This window comes from Salarias fasciatus, chromosome 19 (genome assembly GCF_902148845.1).
Source record: "Salarias fasciatus chromosome 19, fSalaFa1.1, whole genome shotgun sequence".
Taxonomy (NCBI): domain Eukaryota; kingdom Metazoa; phylum Chordata; class Actinopteri; order Blenniiformes; family Blenniidae; genus Salarias; species Salarias fasciatus.
Window position 1 is genome coordinate 6,086,666 of NC_043763.1, and position 27,081 is coordinate 6,113,746.

General features: G+C 46.9%; 2 protein-coding genes across 5 annotated transcripts; both read left to right on the plus strand.

Annotated features, from left to right (window-relative positions):
- Positions 1–3,349: 3,349 nt before the first annotated feature.
- On the plus strand, positions 3,350–21,323 carry cep170ba (centrosomal protein 170Ba). 4 transcript variants are annotated; one of them, XM_030116710.1, is made up of 19 exons: positions 3,350–3,533; positions 5,401–5,538; positions 6,819–6,908; positions 7,593–7,671; positions 8,227–8,285; positions 8,724–8,880; positions 12,335–12,463; positions 13,031–13,528; positions 13,612–14,555; positions 14,745–14,858; positions 15,302–15,440; positions 15,572–17,194; positions 17,699–17,945; positions 18,078–18,210; positions 18,326–18,448; positions 18,532–18,614; positions 18,873–18,966; positions 19,150–19,201; positions 19,293–21,323. In XM_030116710.1, exons 2-19 carry the CDS (start codon positions 5,434–5,436, stop codon positions 19,517–19,519), a joined length of 4,896 nt encoding a protein of 1,631 aa, XP_029972570.1. In that variant the 5' UTR covers positions 3,350–3,533; positions 5,401–5,433; the 3' UTR covers positions 19,520–21,323. The 4 variants fall into 4 exon arrangements, with proteins under 4 accessions (XP_029972570.1, XP_029972572.1, XP_029972571.1 ...); XM_030116712.1 differs by having other exon boundaries at positions 17,804–17,945; XM_030116711.1 differs by having other exon boundaries at positions 12,335–12,433.
- Positions 21,324–21,378: 55 nt separating this feature from the next.
- On the plus strand, positions 21,379–25,677 carry pld4 (phospholipase D family member 4). Its single transcript, XM_030116714.1, is given in 12 exon segments — positions 21,379–21,492; positions 21,629–21,689; positions 21,771–21,925; positions 22,932–23,115; positions 23,265–23,372; positions 23,374–23,386; positions 23,462–23,589; positions 23,659–23,859; positions 24,204–24,343; positions 24,415–24,580; positions 24,673–24,769; positions 24,898–25,677. Coding segments are annotated over 11 exon segments (1,443 nt in total). The 5' UTR covers positions 21,379–21,492; positions 21,629–21,638; the 3' UTR covers positions 25,098–25,677.
- The last annotated feature ends 1,404 nt before the right edge of the window (positions 25,678–27,081 follow it).

Consider the following 27,081-nt stretch of genomic DNA (forward strand, 5'->3'; position numbering starts at 1 on the left):
TGTTTCTTTCAAATTGATGAAATAAAAAGGTCTTAACAGAGGATGTGTTGTTTTTTTTTTCTTTATTTGATATACATCTGTTTAATCAGAAATGAAAAGAAATCAGTAAAAGCTTGAGTTTTGTTAGTTTTGGCCAGGCTGTGGTCACACACCACAAATACAGGAGCTAAGTGTGTGAGACGAATGCTCCAGCGCTCGGCGGCTCTGGCTGTGTCTTGGCCCGTGTTCGCTGCTTCTGCTCGGGTCCACGTCTGGGGCTCTGCAGCTGGTCTGAGCCGAGGAGGGAGGCTCCCCCCGGGCCGCCGGGCAGATGGTACGGTCTCTGGAGCAGATGTTGACAGCCAGGGCTCGCAGTCTGTCTCCTGGCCAGCTGCGGAGCTCAGCATCACACGGCGAGGCCCGGGTTTGGCCCAGTGTGGCGCTCACCTGACAGCCGCACCTCGCCCGCCTCCAGCTGCACGGCCCAAAACACACCGAACAGAGCCAGTGGGGGGGGCGGCTCTGCCACCAGCCTGCCCCCCCAGGGGGGGACGCAGCGCCGGGCTGTGTGAGGAGCGTGTCATTCACACTCCGCCTGCAAGCCAAACTTCATTTCTTCCTTGGACCAGAAGCAAATCTGGAGGGAAGAGAAGCTGGTAGACATGAAATCTAGATAAATATAAGTCCTTAAGAGGAGGATAATCAGATTAATACATGAAAACGCTCTTATCTCAATCAAATTTAAGAAATTACAATTTTAAAGGTCAAAGGTGCAGTATGTAAAATGTAAGCAATACTAAATACATGCATTAGGTGGCAGTAGCGAGTAAATGTCTTCAATTTAGCTCTTTTAAATAAGTTTAGATGTTTTTTTAGTGATTAATTAGTTAAATTCAAATTGAGACAAAGACATTGAGACATTTACCGCCAACAATTCAACCAGGGGATGGAATCTGTTCTGAGCTTTAAATGATGAAGGTATTTAATTCCTTTCAGTGGACACGTTAATAATTCATTATCATTTTAAATATGTGCTATGCTGTAAGTGACTGTTAATATTTTGTGCCAATAACGCAATAAATAGTAATGTGGTGGCACCAAAAGTGTGTAAATAATCATACATGAATATATTGAGAAAAATGTATGATATATAGTGAATCATTAAGGCAGACATTGAGGTCTTTGGTCAGTTTAGTGCTTGATGATAACTTCAAAGTCCTGAAATCTTGAAACATAATTTAATCTCTAATATTAAAACGAACAACTACAAATGTTTTGACAGGTAAACTTAAACAAAAAGACTTTTTTGTTATTTCTTATAGCTCAACACTGATTTACGCTGGCATGTTTTCTGAGGACAGATAACAGAATCCAGTGCATACAGGTGTATACACACACACACACACACACACACACACACACACACACACACACACACACACACACACACACACACACACACACAAACACAAACATGGCTCAAATATTTACTTTCCCTGAAAGCTCTCATGTCTCAACATGTTCAGAGTAAATGAAGAATGTATATATTTGCTGTAAACTGGAACTGGAGCGCCATCTAGCGGATGGTCTCAGAATTATTTCACTTTCAAAGAGAAGTGTATTGGATTATAATTTCTATGTGGGCCAGAAATTCAACACACTGCCTTAGCAAAGCTCAGTATAACTTCAAGTAACATTTTTTCCCTACAACTGTGTTTTTATAAATCATCAGACTTCTCTCTCTTTATGTCTCTGTATTTATTTTTATTCATTATTTGCTCTCTGTAGATCAGGGTGTTTTTAGTCATTTGCTCTGGTATCGATGTGTTTTACTGTATTTTTGATCCAAACAAATAAAAATGATAGATAACCCAAATATAGAAACATAAAACTATGATGCGCTATAGTTTTGACACAAAACAAAGCGTAGGATGAAGGACGGTGCATTTGATAGCAGATAATAGTAATAAGTTAAAAAACACATACCATTCTAATGCAGTCCATTTTGAAGATTTTATTTGTCTTCAGTATTTAAATCCAGTTAATTTTCTTGTTTACTCCTGAAAACATAGTTTATTAAAAATGATAAGAACAAGAATAACAATACAATATCAATATTGATATTGATTAATCATCCAAATTTGAAAAGTGACCAGACATGAGAAATGATACTCATCATTAAAATGTAGAAAAATGTACTGAAGAAAACATATTATAGATTAAATTAAAATTTTCAGCAACAGGTGGGAGTATTGAGTCATTGTTTTATTTTATTATTATTATTAGTATTATTAGTTTGCTATCACCAAGAGTTCCAGAGTTTTTTGTGCTTACTATCTTACATATTTACCACGGGACTGAGAGCAGATGGCATCAAGGATGCCAAACATAAGGCCCATGTGGCAAAACCAACCCACAGGAGGCTCCAATCTGGCCTATCCAGCCATCAACAAATTGTCAAAGAAAGCTTTAATTTTTTGAAGCAAATCTCTTGAGCAGTGGACACAACAGTTGTGTTTGCTCGTGGCCCTTGGCTCTGACTCCCTCGCACTATTCATCTGACCTCTATACCCTCTGTCCCTCTCTCTCTCTTGCTCTCCCTCTATAAAATCACATCCTAACCAGTCATTATTTTAAGCTTAAAATTAGTCTTTATCTTTACTCCAAGCCTAACATCATCCTCTATCCTAAACTTGACCTCAGCCTCCTGCCATGTGGAACCAGTTTCAGTAAGGGAGGCTGTCTTCTCTCCTTTCTCACATTTCGCTGTGTTTTTCAGCAGAGGGTGTCAAAATTGGCCTTATGATGCTTTGACTTTGTAAAAAAAAAAAAAAAAAAAAAAAAAAAAAAAAAACAGTTTCAACACATACACTTTGTGCCACAACAAAGAAAAACTTTAAAGTTTAAATTTGAAGTTTATTATCCCACTATTTTAGCAGTCCAGTCCACTCATGATGAAATGGTGGACCTTGAACTAAAATATGTTTGACACCCCTGCACTGAATGCTGGATTTACAACACAATATATATATATTAAAAACTTTCCATACTGTGTTTTTAACGTTAAAAAGACTTTACAATGGGGTTTATGGAGAAATTTTATTCTTTTCTATTCTATTCTATTCTATTCGTGCTTTTGAGCAGGTGGATCTTAGACAGAGTGAGAGGTCTTCGCTCTCCTCTCCACCCCTCTCTGATCGGACAGCCTTGACGGGTGTGTGTCAGGCTGCTGATCCGGGACAGAGTGAGAGGTCTTCGCGCTCCGCCCCTCTCGGATCGGGCAGCCTTGGCCGTCAGGCTGCGTCACCGTGTGGCTGCTCGGCTGCTCTCCGCTCTCTGCTGCCGCTGCGGAGGCGTCAGGAGAGCTTCATTCCCAGAGGAAGAGAGCCAGCAGCAGGAGCAGCGGCGGCGGCAGGGGAGCACCAAGAGGAGGGTGTGGACGTCGTTTACCTGTCCACAGCAACCTGCCGCGGCCGCGTCTCGTCAAGCCTCGGCCGCCCGGGACGTGAGCCACGCTGGCTTCCCTCAGGAGTAAGACGGAGAAGGCTTTAAAGGTGAGTCCCGCCGCGGGAGGAGGCTCGTCACGGGGGGAGACGCTAGCCAAACATCGACAACGATCACCGGCCACCACTTCTCTGTAACCCCAGCTTCAGATTAACCGCTGTCTCCGGGGTGTTTAGACGAACACCGGCGCTGTGTTCGTGACACAGAAACACGTTTTAAACGGTGTTTTTCCACAATATTGTCTTGTTAGCCAAGGGTACAGGAAGCAACACCTTCACCTGCAGTCTGACTCACTGGCGCCACTTTGCAACAGGTTTCCAACAAGTTCCATTTAAACTACATTATTTAGCTTTTTTTTAATGGACCCTGTCTTAGTTTATGTCATTATCTGGTGGGGAGCATATTGTATGTAGAAACTCTGTATAAAATGTTATCTGATCTACACGTTTGTTACGTTTCTTGTTTTTCTTGATTTTTATTGAAATGCTGTTTATTCACCTGGAAATTTAACAGCGAAATCACATTTGGCATCATTATAAACAAGGTGACAAGTGATTATAAACATTAGTGGGATTGCTTTGCAGCAACTCACACATTAAAAACCCCAATAATATGTGTTGCTGATCATCACAATAATATAATAATTCGGCACAATTCAGTGCTTTTCAGATGACTGACAATAAACCCAGGAGAGAGGATCTGCTGTAATCTGCTCTGACTTTTGGCCTGGGCTCAGCACTCTGCAACAGATGAAGCTGTTTGATGGATTTTTTTTTTTTTTTTTAGTCCCAATAGTCCATCTTGCTGAGAGTAAAATGAAACATCTTCAACTTCAGACAGAAATCCATCAGATCTCACTTTTGTCATGACAGCTGTTCACATCAGTGTAGCTTTGGAGAGGAAAACTCCTTCTGAACATTGTGCAGGGCTGATCAGCAGCTTTTTCAAAAGCCGCTACTCCAAATCCTCAGTTCATGCACATTCTTTGTCCTCCATTGTGTTGTACTGGATGTTTTTTTTTTTCCTTTACAAGCAGCTTCAGACCTGGAGTCTGCCTCCTACTTGGAGATTACGGACGTCACACAGAGGTGACCTGAGGCTCTGACCTTCCCAAAATTATAGTTACACGTGTGAAAGAAAACCTAATGAGACGCCTTCCAGACAGACCTGTGAAACTGTGGAGTGCAGCAGCGTCAAACCCTTTAAAGTTCAGCAGCCACAGTGTCACCTCGAGTTTTCTGGATCAGTAAAAAAAGTGCTAAAAACCTTTGAACTGTAAATTTTTCTTCTGCTGCAGTGTATGTAATGAAAATGGCTATATTTTCACAAAACTGAATGATTACTGCAATCTTGATATAAAGTCAATCTTAATGATGCCTTCTGATGCAAAATACAGTGAAATCTGAGTCTGTTGCTTGTTGTTTTGACCCACAAACCTTATGTTTGACACCCCTTGATCTAGGGTCCTGCATTTTTCTGTTGCCCAGTGAAGGCGTGTCCTTCAGACTCGCTGTAATGCTTTAGCAAATTGGAGATGAGGAAGGAGGTCAACAACCTTTGTAATATGACATATCTGAGTAAAGACGCTACTACAATGAAGATGACATTTAATAGCCATTCATGCAGAATGTTCGAGGCGTTTGTTTCCTTTTTCTTCCCTCCTCATCTCTATTTACACTTACACACCTGATTGCAACAGCGGTTATTTAACAGCCTGACTCCTGCGGTGACACAGTCAGACCGGAATGGGTTGGACAAACAGGTCTAGGTGAGGTGGATACTTCACTTCCCCTCACTGATCTCTACTTTAAAGCAAGTTTTCACTGTCGTAGCCCTTACAGGATCTGCAGCATTGTTGAGAGTTGCTGAAGTTGTATCTCTTTTCGCTGAATGTTTCCACTCGTGTCCGTTCGCCAGGATGCTAAGAAGATCCTGACTCGGGGCCCCAACATGAGCGTGACGTCGTGGTTCCTGGTCAGCAGCTCCGGCACGCGCCACAGGTTACCGCGGGAGATGATCTTCGTGGGCCGGGACGACTGCGAGCTGATGCTGCAGGTGAGCGGCCCGCCGGTCGACGTTTACACGGCAAACACCGGCGGAGCGCCGGCTGCAATCTCCAATAACCTGTGAAGAATCTCCGGAGCGTGTTGCATTAGCGCGACAAGGCAGGGAGACACACAAATATGTGAAAAAGCAGAGGGGGGGGCTCTTTAGATGCTTTGTGAGAGCGTTACCCGGTGACGGCGTGTTCCCCTGACAGCTGAAAACGTGACTAACGCGCTCCGCTGTGTTGTTTTTCCGTCCGCGGTCTCCCTTAATATCCTCCCTCCCACTTTCTTTTCACCCTATAGTTAGACCAGTGAGGCAGGAATGCTGCCGTTTAGACTTTCCTCAGTTTGTGTGTTATGCTGAGAGAAGCCCTGCCAGCTGCAGAAGCCAGTCATATTGAAACGTTTGTCCAAAATTTAGGCGTCGCCACATCCAAGAAAAACCTCCGTTTCTCGTGAACGCTGACATGATGCAGACTTTTTTTTTTTTCTCTTTAGAGGCTCTGTGTAGGGCTGCTTCTTGACTTCCTGACTTAAATTGTTCTCAAACCCTGAATGTTTTGGGGTTTTTGTGCAGCGAGCTCAGTGCATTTTTTTCAGACTGTAACGGGAGAATCTGGTTTGAAAAGCAGAGTCGAAGTGGAATGCTATCAAATATCACAGCTTTGTCTTCGGTGTTTGGACCCTCCATGACAACTGCTTGTTCGATCAGAATCTGTGTCCCCGAGCTGTAATTTGAAGAAGCAGAACAGTGTTTCAGTTGCGTGTTTCCAGGCAGCTGTGTCCTCACAACCTTTTAAAGTTTTTTTCGTTGCTCTCAGTGCTGCTGTTCTACTACGACTCCGGGGCGAGAGGTTGGGTGCGACCGCCGCGGCGGAGGGCGGTGGTGATTTTCCAAATGAGTCTGGCAGTCATCTTCGCTCTTTGTGATTTATGTGACTGTGAGGCGAGCGGCTAATGAGCAGAGAAGAGAGCGCGAGCGAGTCGCACTGATCCACTCAGTCAGTGTGCCAGCTGTTTGACAGAAGCATAGTTCTCTCAGGAAAAGAGGAAAAACACGCAGATGAAGTCATTTAGATCCAACTACCACAGCATTTAAAACTCAGAAGTGATATTACAATCACACTGAATGAGTGAGATTTCTGCGATTTATTGATAATGAAAGTCACACTCTGACCCTGCCTAATGATCAGTGATAAGGCTGAACAGTTTGTGTGACTATGCCACCTTCCTGTTGGAAATGCTGCATTACGGCATTGACCGTTCATCCTCCTGATTGTTTTGCAGTCTCGCAGCGTGGACAAGCAGCACGCCGTGATCAACTACGACCTGAACACGGACGAGCACATGGTGAAGGACCTGGGCAGCCTGAACGGGGTGAGCGAGTCCACAACACCTGCCCGGTGGAAACTCCCTGAAGGCTCCTGCCTCAGGTCCCCGACACTGCACACACTGAGCACAGTCTGTGTTCCTGTGTATGTATGTGTGTGTGTGTGTGTGTGTTAGGCGGTTGGTTGAGCAGCAACAATGTAGAGATTTTCCCTGCTGGCCCGGACCCTGTGTTTCGCCGCGCAGCCCCTCTCCCTCTCCCGGCACGGCGCTGCTGCCACTCGGCTGCACCATTATGCCGCCGTAATCCGGAGTGGAGCGGAGGGAGAGACCAGTCATTGTTTTCAGAGAGCGTTCCTTTTGGCCCTGGTAACCGCAGCCAAACTAATCAGAGCAGAACAGTAACTGGAAACACTCCCACTGTTACCTTGGTCTCATTTCTTCACATGTAGTAATTAAAAATGAGACGTGGACTCTCAGTTATTGTTTACTGAAGCAGAAGATTAGTGAACTGTCTTTATTTATTTCCCCACTGACCTTCAAGGCACTCTTCTGGAGCTGCGACTGCCTTTGCACAGCAGCATAATCTCCTCAGAGTTTCAAGGTGCTGATAGATTACCTCCATGTGGGAAAAGCACCTTACAGAGTCCGGGTGCACGCCATGAGGCGTGTTACCGGCACGTTTACTGTCACTGGTGAACAGCCTGATGAGCTTTTTCCTCTCTCTTTCAGACGTTTGTGAACGACCTGAGGATCCCGGACCAGACGTACATCACCCTGAAACTGTCCGATGTCATCCGCTTTGGTTATGATATCCTTTTTTCAAATTCTAATCGAGCCTGGAAGTGGCGTGATTTTGCTTTTCGCTCGCTCCGTTTACATTTTCCCCCTTTCCTCTGTGCTCCTTCCCTCCATCGGTATGTTAATCCCCTGTAATGTTTCAGTCAGGAGGTTCAGATTATGGTCACTGTGGGCAGAAAAGCTCCTGTGCCCTTTGACCCCTAGTTGAAACCTGTGGATTGTGAAACATAATAACAAGTTGAAACTGATTAGAGCGACGACATATTGAAGAAAAAAAAAAACCTCTCCTCAGAAACTAACACTGGCAGTGTAATGTATTATTTCTATTTTAAGGAGTGTTTCCCTGAAGACAGGAGTGTGTTTGAACAGCAGGAGAGGAGAAGATCCAGTGGAGGAGATGGTGCACAGGCAGCACCGCCGCCATGCTCTAAGTGGTAGATTTGTGTCCTTCTAATCCCTTTTCCTGGCAAATGTGGTGTGTCCTTCCCCTCGATGCTGAAGTGTGAATATATAAGGAGATTGAGATGATTAAACGCTCGCCGTTGGACTTTAACTCCTTGCTTACATGCCCACGTGTATATCCTGGAGAGGAGTCAACACAAGGTCCCCGAGGAAGCTCTTAAAGTAAGGAACAGACCGAGGTCAACTGCATTTTAGGATCGATTCTTTTATTATTTTATTAATATCTTGCATGTTTCTGGCATTGAATAATAGCGCTGATTTCACAACATGCGGCTTTATCTGTGTAACACTTTAAATGTGACGTAACGCGTTTATACAACCTCTATTTATATTGCACCTTGGATACAGTCAAGTGCAACTCAAGCAATTAAAGCCAAACTGTTACATCCTCTGCAGGACAGTTTCGGTTTAATCTCCGGTATTCAGAAGGCAAATAATGTAAATAGTTTGAAGTGAGTGTTGACACAGAGCAGAGGAGTACTGAATGAAAGACAGCGGAGTCTCTGGTGAATCTACAAGGACAGTTGCATACTGATTGTGCGCAGAAGATAATCTACATCCTGTTTCCCCTCATCTGTCTTTGTCTGTGTGTGTGTACAGCATGAGAAGTACACCAGCCAGCTGCAGCTCGGCATTAAAGCCCTGGAGGCCAAGGCCAAGGAGAAGCAATCCCTCCAGAGCCCAGAGAAGAGCAGAGACGCTCTTCACAGCGTCAAACAGCAGGACCGGCCGGAGCGCAGAGCCCAGTCCCTCACAGGTGAACAGACGTGCGCTCGGCAGCAGGATGTGGCTCCGCTGGTGGCTGAAGTGGCCTGATTGTTAATGCTGCCGGGAGAGGAAGTGCTTCAACTGAGGAGGATTTGAATATTGCGTCCACTCTCACGAGGAAGAGGAAGTCTTTGTGTCCATGTGCGGCGTGACTCTGGCCGCCGGGCCCCCGATGGGACGGCCGCTTTGATTAAGAGCTTCCATGGTGTGAGATTAAGGCCGCCATGTGAGCCGAAGAGGCAATCCCCGTGGCGTCGGGGAGAGAAATAGACCTGGAGGATTGTGAGGATGTGTGTGAACATGAGTCAGGGCGTCACGGCCAGGCCGAGGGGTGAGGAGTTAAGGACGAGCGGCCTTATCTCCCTCGGCCACAGAGGCGGGGTGCTGCCAAGCACGCTCATGATAGGTCAACACGTGTAGAAGAGGAATTAGAAAACCGTAGAGGGTTTTTTTTTTTTTTTTTCTGCCAACTTGTTGCTGGTTATGTGTGAATGTTCCCTCTCTCTGCTCTCAGAAGGCTTGGGTAAATCATGTTTCACAGTGGAAGAAGTCGAGGAATTTAGAGTTTTGTCAATGAAGTTCATTCACACTTCTTTCAAACCTCTTCCAGCTGTTGTTGATGGAGCCATTTTTCTGTTTTTTTTTCTGCCTCGTAATCAGCTCTGTGAGCGCAGAGAGAAAAATGCCACTGCCTAAAATGGGATTTTTCCAGAGCTGCTTGTAGTAACTTACGGCCCTGTTGTTGAACCGGAACACTCCTGATCTTTGTTTTCGGCCGTACGTCTCTTCCCAGGATCTCAGAGCGACTGTGTTTCCACCCGGCTCCGAGGCGAACCTTTGTAATCCTTTGAAAACACTCGTGTTTCGTAGTTGCTGCCTTCACTCAGTGTTGTTTGTTCTCTGAGATAACCGAACGGCGGTCTGCTGTTCTGCTAAATGTGCAGCCACATGTAGATAAGGCCAGCATTTCACAGTATGTCTGAGAAAATAAAGACGCACTTGTGTTGCAGGAGCTGCTGAAAAGAGGTGCTGTGTGTTACGTTTAGCAGATAACCAACTACAGAGAAAGACTTCTCCTTCTAAGCTTGTTTATTTAAGGGAACACATGTTTAGAAGCTGTTTGCTGTTTTCTTTGCTGTGAGACTTTGGAATTCATGCAGTTTTCTGTTTGGCTTCAGTAGTTTGACCGGAGGGTGAAGTACTGCGGGATTGTTGTTGTGAAGTGAAGATTCCTTCTCAGAGGAAAATGTGAAGTTTCCTCTCGTAGAGGAGCCAAACATAAGGCCCGTGGGCCAAAACTGGCCAGCAAGAAGCTCCAAACCAACGAAGCAGATGGTAAAAACTTCAGAGAAAACATGAAAGAATGAATAAGAGGAACAGACACAACACGACGCTGAGAGCCGACATATCGGAGATGCTGCCTTGAAAGATTGTCGCCTCGCTGCTAACTGGGAGATTACACTGTTCTGTCCGAGAATGTATCATTTAGACCGATTTTATGTTGAGATTGTAGTCGTTTTGTTTAGTAATTGTTGAAATTTTGACATTTTCATTATGTATACTCTGCACAAAAATGAAGAAAATGTTAATGTTTAAATTTGAAGATTATCATTTCATGATTTTACCTCTCCGGCCCACTAGACATGAAACTGGACTGAATGTGGCTCCTGAACTCAATGTTATTTGACAACCCTGCTGTTGTCCTTTAGCTCAGTTTAATACTACTTCTGAATTTTTTTTAGCATTACGTGACACTAGAGAACAAACAAAAAGTCCAAAAAAATATATTCATAATCCACAAACCAGCAGTGAATAGAGTAAATGTAAGGTGCAGCCGTTCTGAGAGTCGGATTGCCTTTTATAGCTGTGAGTTTCCTTCTGATCAGACAGACATTTCTAAGCTGGTGTCGCTGGTGCTGTGAGAGGGCTCTTTGTGTATCCTCTGCGTGCCCTCGCCGCTTCTCCCCCTGCAGCTGTACAGGATGTGGAGGGAGTCCAGCCCTCCAGCTGTCTGCAGGGCCGGTCTCCGCTCTCGTACAGTGGCTGACTCACCCAGACCTGCTTCACTCTGCCAGCGCCCGCGGCTGTTTAGTATTTAGAAAGGAGGCATGACGTTAACTGTTCAAACTCTTCAGTAACGGACAGGAGCGTACATATAACTCTAATCCTTGTTGTGACGGAGTTATTTATCACCTGGGAAGTTTGTAGACTTTGCTCAATCATAAAACTTTAACCTAAACATGACTCAGCTTATGCTTAGTCCACTTCTGGTGTTTTCTTAAGCCAAAATAGGAGATTTGAGCTCGTGGAAAGAACTTGTTAATATTCTGGTTCTCGAGTCTGTGTGTTATCTTGGGGCGTTTCCACCGTCTGCGAAGTGTGTAAAATTAACTCTGACCTGGTTTCTGTGTGAACGCTGCTGTCTGAACTCGGTGTCAGGCCTCTGAAAACCAAAGTGTCGTTATTGAATCACGTTTAGTCTGTACTTTTATTGCTACAACAGAACGGCGAGATGCTGTTTCAAAGCATTCTGGTGGATCTGCAAATGACTGGAATAAAATGTATGCAGGGCATCGGGGATTATTGCATGTCAGGCTTGTGTAGTGGGGTGGGGGGAGTTTTTCCGGCCCATTTGTTGATAAATTTAAAGCCTGTAGCTCTTTACGGAGAGAACAGATGATACCCAGGTCAATACAGTTTCTTTAGCTGTTGGTTTTAATAAGTAGATATTCCACCTCAGAAACTGAGCTTGGACTGTTTTCAGCAGCCGGGTTGCTGACGTCCGATGTTTACTTTTCTTTCTTTCCCAGCATTGGTCTGGAGCCAGAACTTTCACCGCCGATGTGAACACTATTAATTTGTCTTCAGCGAACACCGTTAATGCTTGGGATCGGGCTGCCTCCCCTTTAAACTCCAGAGTGCCTGTTTATTCTATCCATCAGTCAAAAAGCGGCTTCCAGATTATCTGTAGATTAGTGCTGTATGGGCTGGACGACATGTGTGGACCAGATTCAGAGATACTTTCTGCAAGAAGCTCTGATTTCAGTGCATCGGTGCACCGATTACCCTGCAGCACCCCCCCCCCCCGTGTTTATTTATTTATTTATTTATTTTTGAAGATTAGGATTATCTGTGTCATCCTCACAGGGGAAGGATTATGTATTTTTGTGGTTTCTGTGGTGCAGTTATCACAGTTTGACCCTCAGTTCTATCGCTGTGTCAGGAGAATATGTGGGGAAAAGGAACAAACCTTGAGGCTCCCGGTAGTGTAACATTATGACTGCACTCTCATGTTGTGCAACCTTTTGTTGTCTCAACACGAAAACCTGACACCATATGGTTTCGTCTTGTGACTAACAAGTAAACATTGGCTTATAATTACGAAAGGCTGTGTATATTCTCGGGTTGTTTGTGTCTGATGGTGTGTCTGTGTTTCCTACCAGCTTCCACGGATTCTCCGATATCCAAGCCCACCCCGCTGTACGGCCAGCCGTCCTGGTGGGGGGACGACGACGACCCAGCCAACAAAAAACACAACCGAGGTGGGAAATCGCCGGACCAGGAGTCTCCAGGTCAGACGATGTGTCTTATATTCTTCACAGCTGCATGAATTAGATCCTAAGTGGTTTTGACAGGCGTTTTGTTGCCTTGCTGTCTGATGCTCTTTGTGGGTCACTGAGAGATGGATGGATGGATGGTGCTAAGCCCAGAGCAGGTCTCTGGCTGCCAGTTGTGGCCTGTCGGCCAGGCTGTGCTGTGCCCGTCCAGTGGGCAGTGCCTGTCGGCCTCGTGATGGATTATGACCCTCTAAGCTGTTACAGAGGGGGAGGAAGGGGTGATTGTTCTCCTCATGTTGCCCAGACTGAGACAGATTATTCCCTCTCAGCTGCTTTCCGCTGGACTCTGAGCTCCCCAAAGTGATATTTGGCCCCCTCCAACTGGCATCCAGTATGAAGGATGATTTGTTTTCTCGTCCTAATAGCTGGAGGCCGAATGTTTTTTGTGGCTCTTATTTCCAGGAATTGTTTTAATGGCTAATTTGGAGATTTCTCTGGGTTCCGAGTACCTGGACATGTAGATTATTTGTGTACAGGTTAGGCAGGATCACTTAAGTACTTTGTCCTTTCGTTGATGAACAGAGCTCGCTAAAGACTCGTCGAGATATGAGGTCAACGGTTCTCTGTCGGACAGTCAGGCCAAGTCCATCTTCGCCTACCGCCGGGAGCCCAGCTACTTCGAGATCCCGACGAAGGAGCGGCAGCAGCAGCGGCCTGTCAAGAAGCCTGAGACGCAGGTTCATGAGGTTCCTACCAAAGACACCTCAGACCCCGCTCAGTGCCTCCCCGCCACTCCCACCCCCCCTGTGGTCCAGAGCCACGCCTCCTTCACTATAGAGTTCGACGAATGCACTCCAGGTAAAATGAAAATCAAGGACCACGTCACCAAGTTCTCTTTCCGCCAGCAGCGAAAGCAGCCGCCCGCGGAGGTGGTTAGCACACCCACTGAGGTGGTCTCAGCAGAAAGCAAGGTTGCTGATTGGCTGGTCCAAAGCAATGCTAGCATGATGAGGAGAAAGTCACAGGCTGAAGACTTATACAGCACAAATAGCGACCCGTCGCACCTGAGGATCAATACAGGTGAGTCCCCCAAAGCTCGATATCTGTTCAAACACTAGCTTTAGTGGGAACTACGTTCTAACTTCTAGTTATTTCTTAAACAGGAAACTACGATGAAGATGGCTGTTACAGCGATTCGGGACACCCTCAAATCAACGGAAAGGACTCTCTCAAAGCAGACACTCGCATGACGTCCCAGGTTTCCCCACAAACTTTGAGATCTTCTCCACCACAACGCTTTCCCTCTCCCGAGTTCCCGCAGGAACCTTTGAATTCCTCACTGGAGTCTCATTCCCAGCAGGACTTTGGCAAGTCTGATCCCAATCAAGCCTTTGTCATTGAATTTTTTGATGACAACCCAAGAAAGAAGCGCTCTCAGTCCTTCACCAATAATGGAGCTCCACCTGAGCCGCCGGGCCTCAGGCATCAACTGGAGAAATCCAAGAAGAGCGCAAACCCAACCAGTGAGAGACAAGTCCCGCCTCAGCCCTCCTCCACTCCTGCAACGCAGCGATACACGATCCCCCTGAAGGGCCCCGCTTCCTCCGGCCCCCAGAGAGCCGGCTCTCTCCGAAGGGAGAAGACGGAAGACCGGATCAGCACGGGCTTTTCGTCCCGCTCGTCGTCGTCTCCGTCAGCGAGGCCCTTCAGCAGCGTGGGCCGGAAATCTAAACTCGCCCAGGAGTTCACGGCCGAATTATTCAAACAAGCGAAGAATAATCTGGCAGCGACCTGGGAGAAGAATTCTTCGGGTTCTCATAAAGCGGCGAAGACGGGAGCAGGAGCGGTATGCCAGAGTGACCGCGGTTCCAGCAGCCCTCCTCAGTCAGACGCTCACCACCAGCCCCAGACCTCCTCCCCCGTCCGTAAACCCGTACCCCTCAAGGTGCCCGTCACGCCCCCGGCACCTCAAAGCCAGGAGGTCAGCAGCCCTCGAGACAGCCTGAAAAACGAAGAGGACGACACTCTGAGCGAAGCGGGAACGTACACCATCGAAGCAGACGCGCAGGATAAAGAGCTGGAAGAGGCCCGGGGCAAGATCGACCAGGCAAGTCGTTAGATTTGCATTCAGTGGCTTAAAATCTCAGCCTTACAGGAGACACGCTGACCTCACTTTTCACCAATCTCCTTTACTTCTGTGAAGAAAGTCCAGTCCTGGTCTAATGTAACCACGGACGGGCGCTTCCTTACCTTATTTTTTCGCATTTATCCACTTGCCTTGCTCTGTCCCTGACAGGTGTTTGGTGTTGAGAGTCCCGGGCGGACGAACCTGAGAGAACCAGAAACACCGTCAGCATTTAGTCCTGTTGTTCAGAGCAGGGAGCAGCGTAGGCAGACTGGCAGTGGGGAGGTGAGGCCAGCTCCAGATCAGGGACAGTCTGGTGGAGGTTTTACTTCCTGCTCACGATGGGATTATTCAGTAAACGGATGAACAAATCACAATTTTAACACGTATTATAAGACACTTAATGAGGAAAATTTGGGAGTATCTAAATGCAGAATCAGCGTATTTTACTCCCTTGATTTGCTTTCTTGGCGTTTCCTCTGCTTCCACCTCTTAATTTGTTGATTAACCTCTTTCTTCTCTCCTGGGGACTGGGTTCGTCGTCGTTTCCTTTTTTTCCCCGTCTAACAGAATTACATTAGAATAGTCTGCGTCTTACTCGCTCTTGGCACATTTCTTTTGTTTGTTATATTAACTCTCCTTTAATGAAATCATGTAATGATCCACCCTCCTCTCGTGTTGATGATTTTTAAGGACACTAAATAAGCTGTGTGTGTTCTCTCTCACAGGCTCCGTCCTCAGGTGCAGGTTTACAGGGGGCTCCTAAGTGGATGTCTTGCTGGGCCAGCTTGGCAGACAGCTACACAGAATCTGGCCCTTCGTCTGGCCTCTTTGACATCCCTTCCCAGATGGAACTGTCAGGAGGGGGTAAGCCACCTGACGAGACATTAGTCCATTTGAAATGATAATGAGACACCCTGATGAATATGAATGATGCTCACTTTCAGCCTGTGTGGTTAATATGCATTAAAAAAAAAAAAAACCCCGTTCCCTTGCAGCGAGAGGCACCATCATCCACAAGGCCATGCTCGGCCAAAACCTCGACAGCACGGACTCCGCTTCCAGAGCCCGGCGCATCCTGCCGCAGGTGCCGTCGGCGGAGACGAGCGAAACCCCAACTCCCAGCATTCATGTTCATTACGACCTGCAGTCAACCTTCGACTTGGAAGACAAGGGCCTGGAGGCGCCCGCGTCTCAAGACGGCGTCCACAGGTTGACCGTGCAGGACGACGTGGAGCCCGACAGCCTGAGCGACGCCAGCAGGTCCGATGACGGCTCCATCGTCGAGCAGAGGAAAACGCCACAGTCAGATAGAGACGGGAAGCCGGGTGGAGACATTGCGGGACACACATCCAAGGCTACTTCCTTTTATATTGGCTCAGATGAGTCTCCTTCCAAACCAGAACAAGGAGAGTCAAAATCCAGTACTCCAAAGGCGGAGACGAAACACGCAACCAAGACTTTCTCCACAGCCACCCTCACCAAACGCAGAGGCAGTCCAGACACGGGAGCTATTAAGTCCACCGTGTCGGCGCCTGCGCTGGGCCAGGGGACCCAGAGCCCCGAGCTGAAAGAGGGCGTGGTCTCCCAGCTAATCAGACAGGAGAGCTTCACCAAGGAGCGTCCCAGCAACGCCAGACTGCCCAACATCACCAGCCAGCCCGCCCTCAGAGACACAGATCCTGGGCTGTTCCAGGGAGTCAGCAGTCAGGATACTCAATCTTACTTGAAGGAGACCGAGAATGTTCTGGCCGTTCTAGAGGCCAAACTCCAAGCGGGACAGTCGGGGACGACGTCGTCTCCCGTAATGGACTCTCTCTCTGGAGATTCCGACGTGGACACCTCCAGCACAGTCAGCCAGCGTAGCAATAAGACCAAGACCAAGCCCAACACTGCAATGAACAAAACGTTCACCAGCGGCTTCCACAGAGAGAGATCTTCGGCCAGTACGACGAGTCAGGACTCCAATTATCAGTCCGCATTGTCGGAGAAGCCGTCTTCTCAGGGAGCCGTTAGCGGGAACAAGGCTGCGTCGGTCAAGAGGCCGGTCGGACTGAGACGTAGTGTGGGCAGAACCGGCTCTACGGACTTGAGCGATGACCCTCAGAGCTTGCCGTACTCCGATCAGGAGTCCAACAACCATCGGATATATAAGAAATACACCGTTCCCCTTAAGAAGGAAGACGGCAAGAGCTCCAGGGTGTCTCAGGCCTTAGGCCGAGCCAACAGCCTGTCGGCCCCAAGACCCACCCGGGCGTCTCTGCTCCGCCGGGCTCGCCTGGGAGAGGCCTCTGACAACGAGGGCGCGGAGACCGAGAGGCTGTCCCAGGAGGCGGGCGGCGCCCAGACCAAGCAGCCCCAGGAGGCCAAGAAGCTGTCCCGGCTGGACCTGCTGGCGATGCCTCGCAAGCGGACGAGCTCCTTCAACACGCCCAGCGACTCCGAGGCGGGCAGGCAGACGGGCTTTTCCAACCGCAGCACCGAGTTCGGCGGCAGCTCCGTCCGAAGGGCCTCCGCCCCGGGCTCCAAGCCTCCGGAGAGGCCTCAGAAGGCGGGGCTCGGCAAGACCCCGGTGACCCGCACGCGCTCCAGCAGCGCCAAATACGCCAGCAGCACGGCGAGTAAGTACAGCACTGACACCCCTAAAGCACTGACCTCACTTCTGTACTTGTGCTGCTTTTGGCTCAAGAAAGCAGCACAAGTAAAGTTACTGACATGAGGCTCTCACTAACAGAATTTATACTCACCTAAATCAGTTTCCTTGACATAAAATGAAGAGTTAACTCAAACTAAATGGTGATTACCTCCCACTCGGTATGGATACTTCACGGTACACGTGGTTTTCACTTGTGGATTGTCAGTCATTGCTGTGGAAGTTGATGCTGGTTTGGATATTTTGAGTTAGAAGTAGTGAGATGGAGACCTGAGGATCAGCTCTTCCACAGTATATTTCTGCCTTTTGTTTTGGGGAAATGTGTTTGGTGACCATGACATACTTGGTGGTGTTTTTTTTTTTTTTCTTGGCGTGATTCTTTGATGGTTTCTTCTCTTCTCTCCTGCTTCCTCCCCGCCCCGGCTTGTCTGTCCTTGCTCTCCCTAACACAAACAAAATTCGCCGCGCCAAGGCTCCAGGAGGCGGCAGAAAGGCTCTGACTATACGTCTACCTCCGACGAGGAGTACGACTCAAACCAGAGCACCCCTAAACACAAACGCTCCCAACCTTCCTCAGCTGCCCACAGCCCTCGCAACCAGCCGCGGCCTCAGCCGCTGGTCGCCCTGCGCCCCAAACCCCCCGCCAGGGACTCCGAGGAAGAGAACCGCGAGGGGGAGGCCTTTCAGAGCTGGTCCTCCCACAGCGCTGAGATAGCCAGGTGAGAAAGATCCCAGAACAAAACAGTTAAATTGCTGCAATAAGCACTAAACCTGAAGATATATTGATGTGTGGTGTTTTCAGTTGTGTTCAACACTGTTGCTTTGCTTGTGATGTTACTCCTTCCTGTTAGATTGAGTCAAGATTTGGCCAAAGACTTGGCCATCTTAGCCAGAGAGATCCATGACGTAGCGGGCGAGGGAGATCCGCAAAACCCCGAGGGAGAGTGCGGTGCGCCCGGCTCTTCAGTGACGGCTCACGAGCAGGTGAGTGCTTTTCTTATTTTAAAATGTCAGAGGAGTCAATAAATCCCAGCGCTGTGAGTGAATCAGGTTCACAGCGATCAATGTGTTGAGATTAACTCGTAAAATGTGATTCCAGCTGGTTCAGCGCATTCCAGAGGCCGGGTCGAACTACCAGAGAGTCCCACCGAGTTCTGCGCCTGCAAGAGAACGTGACCAGACCCCGAGCGACTCCAGGCCGCAGGATCGGAGCGGAGAGGAGGTCCGAAACCATCTGCCTGCTCCGCCTCATCTGTAGAACTTGAGTGATCAACATTATTGTAAAGTATGGACTTTCTCCTGCAGGTGGACAATGTGCTGCTGAACCCTGTGTCCCAAATCATAGAGGTCATCCGAGAAAACACGGAGCAGCTCGCCGACAAAATCAAGTAAGAGACCAGTGAGAAGCAGAAACGCTCCTCGTTCACACGCCTGATCTGACATTGATGACAAACTTTAACTATCCGGTCTGACAACCAGACTGCACTGAGCATCTAATCCCATTAATTGTTGCGTCAGCTCACAGACTGATCCTCTGGCTGATATCATCTTGGGAGGAGAGACTGATCTAATCCGCCGAGTAGATTAGACAGAAAAACTTCACGTGATTTAATCCTAAAGGGTTGTTTTTGTCGCCGTTCACACAGGGTACTGTTCCAGGACCGGATGGATATCTGGGAGGAAATTGAAGCCAAGGTTGAGTCCGACAACGATGCGCCTCTTCTCAACACTTCAAGCAAGGTCGGCTCCAGTTTTTATCTATTTTCATTTTGCAAATGCAAATGCTTTGCGCTTCATCGGGCGCTGAGTTTCTACTACAGCTGTAACACAATTCGGCACGAAACAGGAAGTTCCTGCATTCGATGCAAAGTGGTGTATGAGTCAAACACAGAATATCTGAGATAAGTTTAATTTCTGTTTCAGGAAATCACGTCTATATTGAAAGAACTGAGGAGAGTCCAGAAACAGCTTGAGGGTGAGTCACTGACTGATCAGAAAGTTAAAAAAAAGCTATTTTAGATATGGGTTCATTCTGTAAACACTCTGGTGTGTTTGTGTGTTTTCAGTCATTAACACCGTCATTGAGCCCAGCGGGCAGCAGCGTGACGCCACCAGGGCCTCCCCCGTCGACTCCCCCTCCCCGTCGGGCGCCCGCTCCTCCAAACCGGCGTCCTCCAGAGACTGGAGGACCGTGCACTCGGTCTCGAAGCGCGGCGGCGGACCGCGGCCCAGCGAGAGCGTCAGGAGAGCGGCCGTGACCCCCGACGACCTCAGAGAGGGCTATCTAGTGTGAGACGCCGCCCTCCCGCAGGCAGCAGGTGCCAGAAAGGCGTGAAGTCAGAGAAACCAAGAGGGAGGAAGTGAGACCGGATTAACAGAAGTGCGTCGTCCTGCACATCCAGACAATGAACACTACTGCACTGTGAGCACTACACACCCACAGGCCAGCACGAAGCACAGTCACACCCGCACTACAGGCCCCCGCTGAGGAGGTGCAGGTCTGATCTCACCTGCTGAAGGGCCTCTAAGCTATACTTGAATCTGTGCTACTAATCGGCCTCACGATTTGCCAATGATACGACCAATACAGCTGATTTCTTTTTTTGTCTTTTTAAAGCTCATTGTAATTTTTCCTAATTCATCTGAAAAACCAGCCTGAGCGTTGATCTCAGGGAAATCCGGAAATCTTTCTAGTGACAAATGGCAGGAGGATATTTGCAGGTGCATCTCAAAAAATGAGAATTTCATTGAAAATTTGTGTCCTTGGTCAGTAGAAACTAAAAACAATCCAGCACATTTAAGAGCTTTCAAGTATTCCTCCATTCTGACCTGCTGGGTTTTCATACCGGCTCCTAGATGATCTTCAGTTTTTTGACTTGCACATGTATTTGGTTTATCTTGGTTTCAAGTAGAAAAAGCTACATTTTGACTCGCAGGCTTGTCCTTGCAAACCCTGATAACCCTCACTGCATTTCCTCCTCGCCCTGTTTGTCTTTTGTGGAGCAGATTCCTCCCAGAATGTAAAAAGTATTTATTAGTGCTCCTTCGTGAGTCACTGCGGCGTTTTCTAAATGGCACAATGTGATTTGGGGAGAGAGTTTGTGGCTTTTTCTGCTCCACATGTTGATGCTGTATTCCACAGATGCTACAAGCCACTTTCTGTGTGTGTGTGTGTGTGTGTGTTTGCTCTGGTTAACATTTCCCTCCGAGGTTGAGGCTGTAAAACACAACATGGGAGATTTAAAGGCATTCCTGACGCTCGGTGCTTTGAGAACTGTCTGCGGATGCTTCACACATGTTTGTTTGTTTGTTGTTTCCCATTCCTGAGGAGAGAATTCGGCTCCTGAGATCTGGCCAAAGACGATACATGACATGTTATACCGTTGTCTGTTTGTTTTTCTATATGTGCTAAAAACGGATCGCACCACATCCCAACCCTCCAGAGCGTGTTTCTCTCTGAGATCCTGTGATGTGATTTTTAGCCTCTACGTTGACAAAGTGACCACATAGAACTGTAACTTTCGGTCGTTGAGAGATCTACTCGTCCTACAGATTACCTCTCAGTCTTGCTTTTTGCACTAAGGTAGTTCAACATTGTCCCTGCGAGCCGGGACGCGCCGGCTCGCCCGCGCTCGATGCTGTTAGAGGCTGGAGGAGGGAGCTCCCGCTCCAGCAGGATGTTTTTCTGCTCCTCTCTGGCCAGGCTGTACATGTGATTGTAACTGGGAAGTACCTCCAAGTGCCCCGAGGCTGCGTGAGACGACGTGTCCCGCAGCAGAGTACACTAGTTGTTTACAAACTCAGCACAAATTGATTGTCTTGATTCTTCTTCTTTTTTTTTCTTCTCCTGAATGTATTGCTGCTATTAGTCCTGGATGAGATCTTTGCTTTATTCCTCGTTACAGGAGTTTCAGTCAGAGAGCTGAAATCTGAGTCTGTGTCAAACGTGTGTCCCTTTTTTGTCCATGTTCAGTTTCTGTTTCTTCAGAAATGCAAGTCATTTGTTGATCTGTTTGTGTGTGTTTGTGTGTGTGAGCTGTTAGGCAGTGATTGTTGTTTTTGTTTTTTGAGAAATAAATTTCATCATTATATATGTGTCTCTGTGTCATCGATCGTCTTCTTTCTCTGATCCTCCAAACACACAACCGAGAAGCTGAAGTGAAAGTGGAAAGAGGAAGAGATCTGGGATCTATTTATTCAGCTCAGATATCGGCTCAGCTCAGTTTCTACCGGCAGCTGGAGGGGAAGAGGCAGCAGTTGCTTTCGGTAAGTCGCTTTTGCTTTCATTACTATAAAACAAAACACATTTGAACTGTTTCAGCAGCAAAAAATTGGAGCTAAATGTAATCAGACTTGCATATTTTTGATCTGTATCTTTTCTGTTTGATTCTTGGTGGTTGAGCAGATTAAAAATGCCCTCCTCGTATGAACGCCTCCATGACGATCACGCATCAAACGGGCTGGTACGACACGATCAAACTATGACCTCCGAGGTTCTCTCTACTGTTTAAATAAGTGTTTTCTCCTGAACGTCACACTGACAGAAGTCCACCAGCTGTGTGGCTCTAGCCGTGGTCCTGGCCGTTCTCACGGTGTTGGGGATTGTGCTTGCCGTTGTTGTGCTGGAGAGACCCCCGCCCCCTGAGAATCCCGACATCCAGCCGGGGGAAGGTGCTGGGAGCAACCTCTCTGAGTGCAGGTAACGGTTCCTCTGCGGCGCCGCGTCACATTCAACCACCCTGCACTTCTGAGGAAACTGAAACTCGACTGGCTGGTTTTGATCATGATCTGTAAATAAACAGAGGCTCAGAAAGCAAGTTGGTTCATTGCCCAGAGGTCACAGCTGAGGGTCAGCCTCGGCCCCTTACTTCTCATATTGCATCAGAAACATCACCTGGTGTGAAAATCATTTGTTGATCATTAATGTCGTGGACCGACATTGCAACTTGATCCAAGTTTGAATAATCAACTGGGAACCAGGATTCCTCTCAGTCAGCGTTGAAAGTTTAGCAAAGTTTAGCAAACAGGCAGGGAGAGTCTGATCAGGTTACAGAGGAGGCACCATGGCAGCTCTGCCTCTGCCTGCAGCCTCTCCTAATACTCAACATTCTTTTACAGAAGTTCGTTTTTCTGTGGTCTGTGGTTTTGATAGTGCGTTGCAGCACTCTGGTGGACTATTAGTGAACTACAGGAAACAAAACTGCATTTAGAGTCAACACTTGTATTTCTAATCTTCATCTGTTGCGTGAATCTTAATTTCAAGTGCATAGCTGTTCTATGTATTCTTCTGTCTTGTTCTTTATGAAAGTATTTTAGCTTATTCTTGCATTTGCACTTTGCATTCCCAAAATTACTGTGGGGACAATAAAGTCTATTGTATTCTTTTGCAAATTGAATCAGCATAATCAGATAAAGCACACAAACATTAACAATAATCTGTCTGATGCAGGGCAGTAAAAATGATGTAAACTACGGTTTTAAAACGAGTCGTGTTCAAATTTGGAAAATTTGATGATATTTTATAGCTCAGGCCTCCAGAGTAGACCTAAGCTCTCCTCAAAATAACGCCTTTTCTGTCACTTTTTACAATAAATTACTAACATTTCTTTTCATTTTGATCCACAAAAACACAATGATTCATGATTAGTGTCTCAAAACTGCATCAAAACAGTCCTGTTGGCAGCTTCCTCTGCTTTGCCCCTCAGGTTGACCCTCGTGGAGAGCATTCCTCAACATGTCAAATATAAAGCCAACGCAACCGTCGGGGTCCCTCTGGAAAAGGTCTGGAAAGGTCTGATCGCCATGGCGACCGAGCAGGTGGACGTGGTGTCTTTCTACTGGACGTTAACTGGGGAGGACATCAACGTGAACTCGTCCTCTGACAAGCCTGTGAGTGAATGAGAGCCGGAATGTTGCTCATGAATGTTCCAAGTGTTCGAAGTCAGTTACTTCCAGCAGCAGTGGAAAAAAAGTTCTGAAAATATGACAAAACTTCTAACTTAGTGGTTTTAGACACTAATTTAGTGTCTCCCTGTCAGGGGAGAGCCATCCTCAGAGATCTGGAGGAGCTGCCCTCCAGGAACGTGTCTGTCCGGGTGGTGACCAGCATCCCCTCCGTCTCCAACAACTCTACAGACCTGAAGATTCCTCAAGCAGAAAGGTTTGGGAGTCGTTCCCCTGACCTCGTGAGAGGAGTGTGAGCTCGATCCTCCTCACCCGTCGCCTCTCCTCGCAGGAGTTCGGGTCCGGAGGGTGAACTTCGGACGCCTGACCGGCGGCGTCCTCCACACCAAGTTCTGGATCGTTGACAGAAGCCACGTGTTTATTGGGAGCGCCAACATGGACTGGAGGGCCCTGACGCAGGTGAGGCCTCAGCAGACTGCACTGCGGCTGCGCTGAAGCCCGGAGAGTGACCGGCGTGTCGGGTTCCAGGTGAAGGAGCTGGGAGTGGCGGTCTACAACTGCTCCGGCCTGGCGGAGGACCTGCACAAGGTCTTCATGTCCTACTGGGAGATGGGGCTGTCCAACAGCTCCCTGCCCCAGCCCTGGCCTGCTCAGTATGACACTGACGTCAACAAACAGCGCCCCCTGCTGGTCACAGAGGGGAACATCTCCAGCAGCTTGTACATCTCTGTGAGCCCACTTTACACTTCTTCTTTTTTGTTTTAAGAGAAACCACCTTAAAACCAGGGGCTAACGGGAGGTAGGACTTTAGTTTGAATATATCTTTTAAAAATGGCAACAAATAATTCATATATTGTTGAAAAATGAAGATAGGGTGAGGGTTACACCTAATGGTGAAGGACAAGAACATTATTGCAGCATCGTTGATGATCGTATGGCGTGACCTTCAGTACAGGAGTATCAGGATGTAACACTTCCTGTTTAAATGACTCTCTAAATGGACTTTTAGTTCCTTTTTTTTTAATCAAACAGTGAAATCTTGACACCTACAGTCTCGTTTCCCTCCCTTACAGGCCTCTCCTCCATCGTTCTGTCCTCCGTCCAGGACTCTGGACTTGGAGGCGATCCTCTCCTCCATCTCAGAGGCTCAGCACTTCATCCACGTGGCCGTCATGGACTACCTGCCCATCTCTGTCTTTACCAAGCCTCAGAGGTGAAGCAGCTCCAACTGCTGCCTCCTCCTGCACCACGTCTCTCTCTTGACATGTCCTTCCGCTCCAACAGGTACTGGTCTTTCATCGACGACGCCCTCAGGACGGCCGCTTTTGAAAGCAGAGTGAAGATCAGGATGCTGATCAGCTGCGGGCGGGACACCGATCCGGCCATGCTGCCTTTCCTGCAGTCTTTAGCTTCAATAAACTCTCCTCAGCACGGAATCCATGTTGAAATAGTAAGAAATCATTTCAAAGAAACGCATCTGAAGGACAGACTTGCCATGATTTTTTTTTCTTACATGCCACTGGTTTGGTTTGTTCCCATCAGAAACTGCACATTATTCCAGTGGGAAACCAGTCTGACATTCCATACAGCAGAGTCAACCATAACAAATACATGGTGACTGATAAAGTGGCCTACATTGGTGAGAAACTGTGTTTTTGGTTTCATCTTAATCAGAATTCTTCTGGTCTCATTCTCCATCTTTACAGTAAAAACAGGAGAAATAAATTGAAACAATTATTGACCAGACTGGACTGTTTCCTTCCCCAGGTACGTCCAACTGGGCAGGGGATTACTTCATGACCACGGCCGGAGTGGGCCTGGTGATTTCCCAGCATGCCCCTCACTCTGAGTGGACGGCGACGCTGCAGAGCCAACTGAAGGCGGTTTTCGACAGAGACTGGGACTCGGAGTTCGCCGTCCACCTCCACGACCTGGGACACAACCCAGACTGTGCTTTAGCAACATGACCAAAACTGGCGTTTCTCAGCACTTTATTGTGAAAAGTTTATTTTGAATGTGTTAAAGATGGAGTTTAATGCTACTTTCAAATTGCCAATGCCATTGAGAGGTGGTCTTCATAGCGGAGAAATTCTTCAAGGGTTAAGACTGAAGGTGAGGGTTGAAACTATGAGATGTTTTACAATAACAGAAAAATTTGGATTAAAGAGTGACGGAGACACATGAAAATGATCAAATAAGTTACTGAACCATTATTGTAACAGTTTCTATAGTTGCAAAAACTATAACTTACACTGACCAGAGGTGATTCACAGCATCTTTTCATGACAAAAGCATTAAATCAAAATATAAAAATAAAAACAGACTGTTGGTATTAAACAGCATGTGCAAGTTCAGGATTTGTGGCCTCCCGCACCGTCACGTAGCTGTATTTGTGTTTGTCTCCCTTTGTTTTTATGATCGCATTACTGCTGTAGCGGAGCCAGAGTGGGGGCAAGGGGGCGGTCGCCCCAGGGCCCACAAGGTCATAGGGCCCCGTTTCATGTGATGTGTTCACATTAACTCGTAAATAAATTCTTATAATAAAATGCGCAGTGTGTGCGAGAAGGTATACGCATATGCTTGTGGGCTCCAATTTGCCAATTCTTACATTACGACTGTCCATGAATGCATCAGAGCTGTAAGCCAGCGCTGATTGGCTGTGCGGCATGAACGAGTTTTTTTCTTTGCACTTGATCTGAACTCTTTGGAGGGAAGTTAAACAGTATGCTAAACACTATGCTAGCCGCTAGCGGTACTACCCAAAACCTAACATCGGAGCCACTGATGAGTCAGTGAAACCTTCAAAAATATTATCTTTATCAGAATGCTGTGGTCTTAAACACCTGGATATTTGAATGTGCCTTGTGTTGCTCTCTACTATAAGAGACCACCGAGTCTATTTTTTTTCTAATATACGTGAATTCCAAAAGATATAGATAGCTGTGTCTATATCTATCTGGATAGATTGTGTAATTTTAGACCAGCTGTGTTCATTTTATATTTACGCTGTATCAAAGATGGTACAGATTTAGCCAGTGACTTTTTTTCTGACCTTTCAGCACCATGGACAGCGAACGCTCAGAGTGACACCTGTCAGGCTGCATAATGTGTGCGTGTGTGTGTGCATATGTGTATTTGTTCTTCAGAACAAGTTTGTGAACTGGTTTGTGACTTTATTCTGCTTTCTGAGGCGTATAGGTTTTGCTTGGCTCAATAAAAGTGAGCATTAGTGTGTTGTTTGATGGTAGCATGAGGGATTGTTTGAATGGTAAAATTTGTCGAGAATGCTCCGCCCCCTCTGTACTGAGACCCACGCTCCGCCTCTGCATTACTGTAAATAAGTTACCAACAATTTGATCCCTTTTTTTCCCCAGTTCTTTGTTTTTTCACACTTAACTGTGATTTACAGTTATTGATCCATGCCCATTTGTATCTGTATCTTTATGTAATTACTACTGTGCAATTTCTTTTCTTTTTTTTTTATAACATATTGTTTTATTTGTTTTTCTATACAGGGCAACTACAGTAAATAACAGCTATGACTAATAAAAGTTCCCATAGTTAAATAGTGGTCATTTCTTCTCTGTACTTCAGCATTTGTAAAAATTAATTTGCTAGTAACTACATTTGAAGCAATGTAACGGTTGTCAATAGATAGGTTTCAGATCAGTGCCCTAAGAGGACGATATATTAGTTTTTGCCCCTATACAAACAAATCTGACAGCAAATTTTTTTGTTTTCATAAATTACAATACCAACATTGTCCTTACAGTCTGAATACCTCTAACAACTGAACTTAATTTGCCTGACTGCAGTTCTTTCTCAGTTGTTCGCAGCAGCAGCAGCTGTTGCCACTGAGGAGTAACTTTTTGGACTGTCAACATAAATCTGCAAAAACACATAATAAAGACACAATTATTCATATTGTCAATGAACAACATTCAAGGCAAG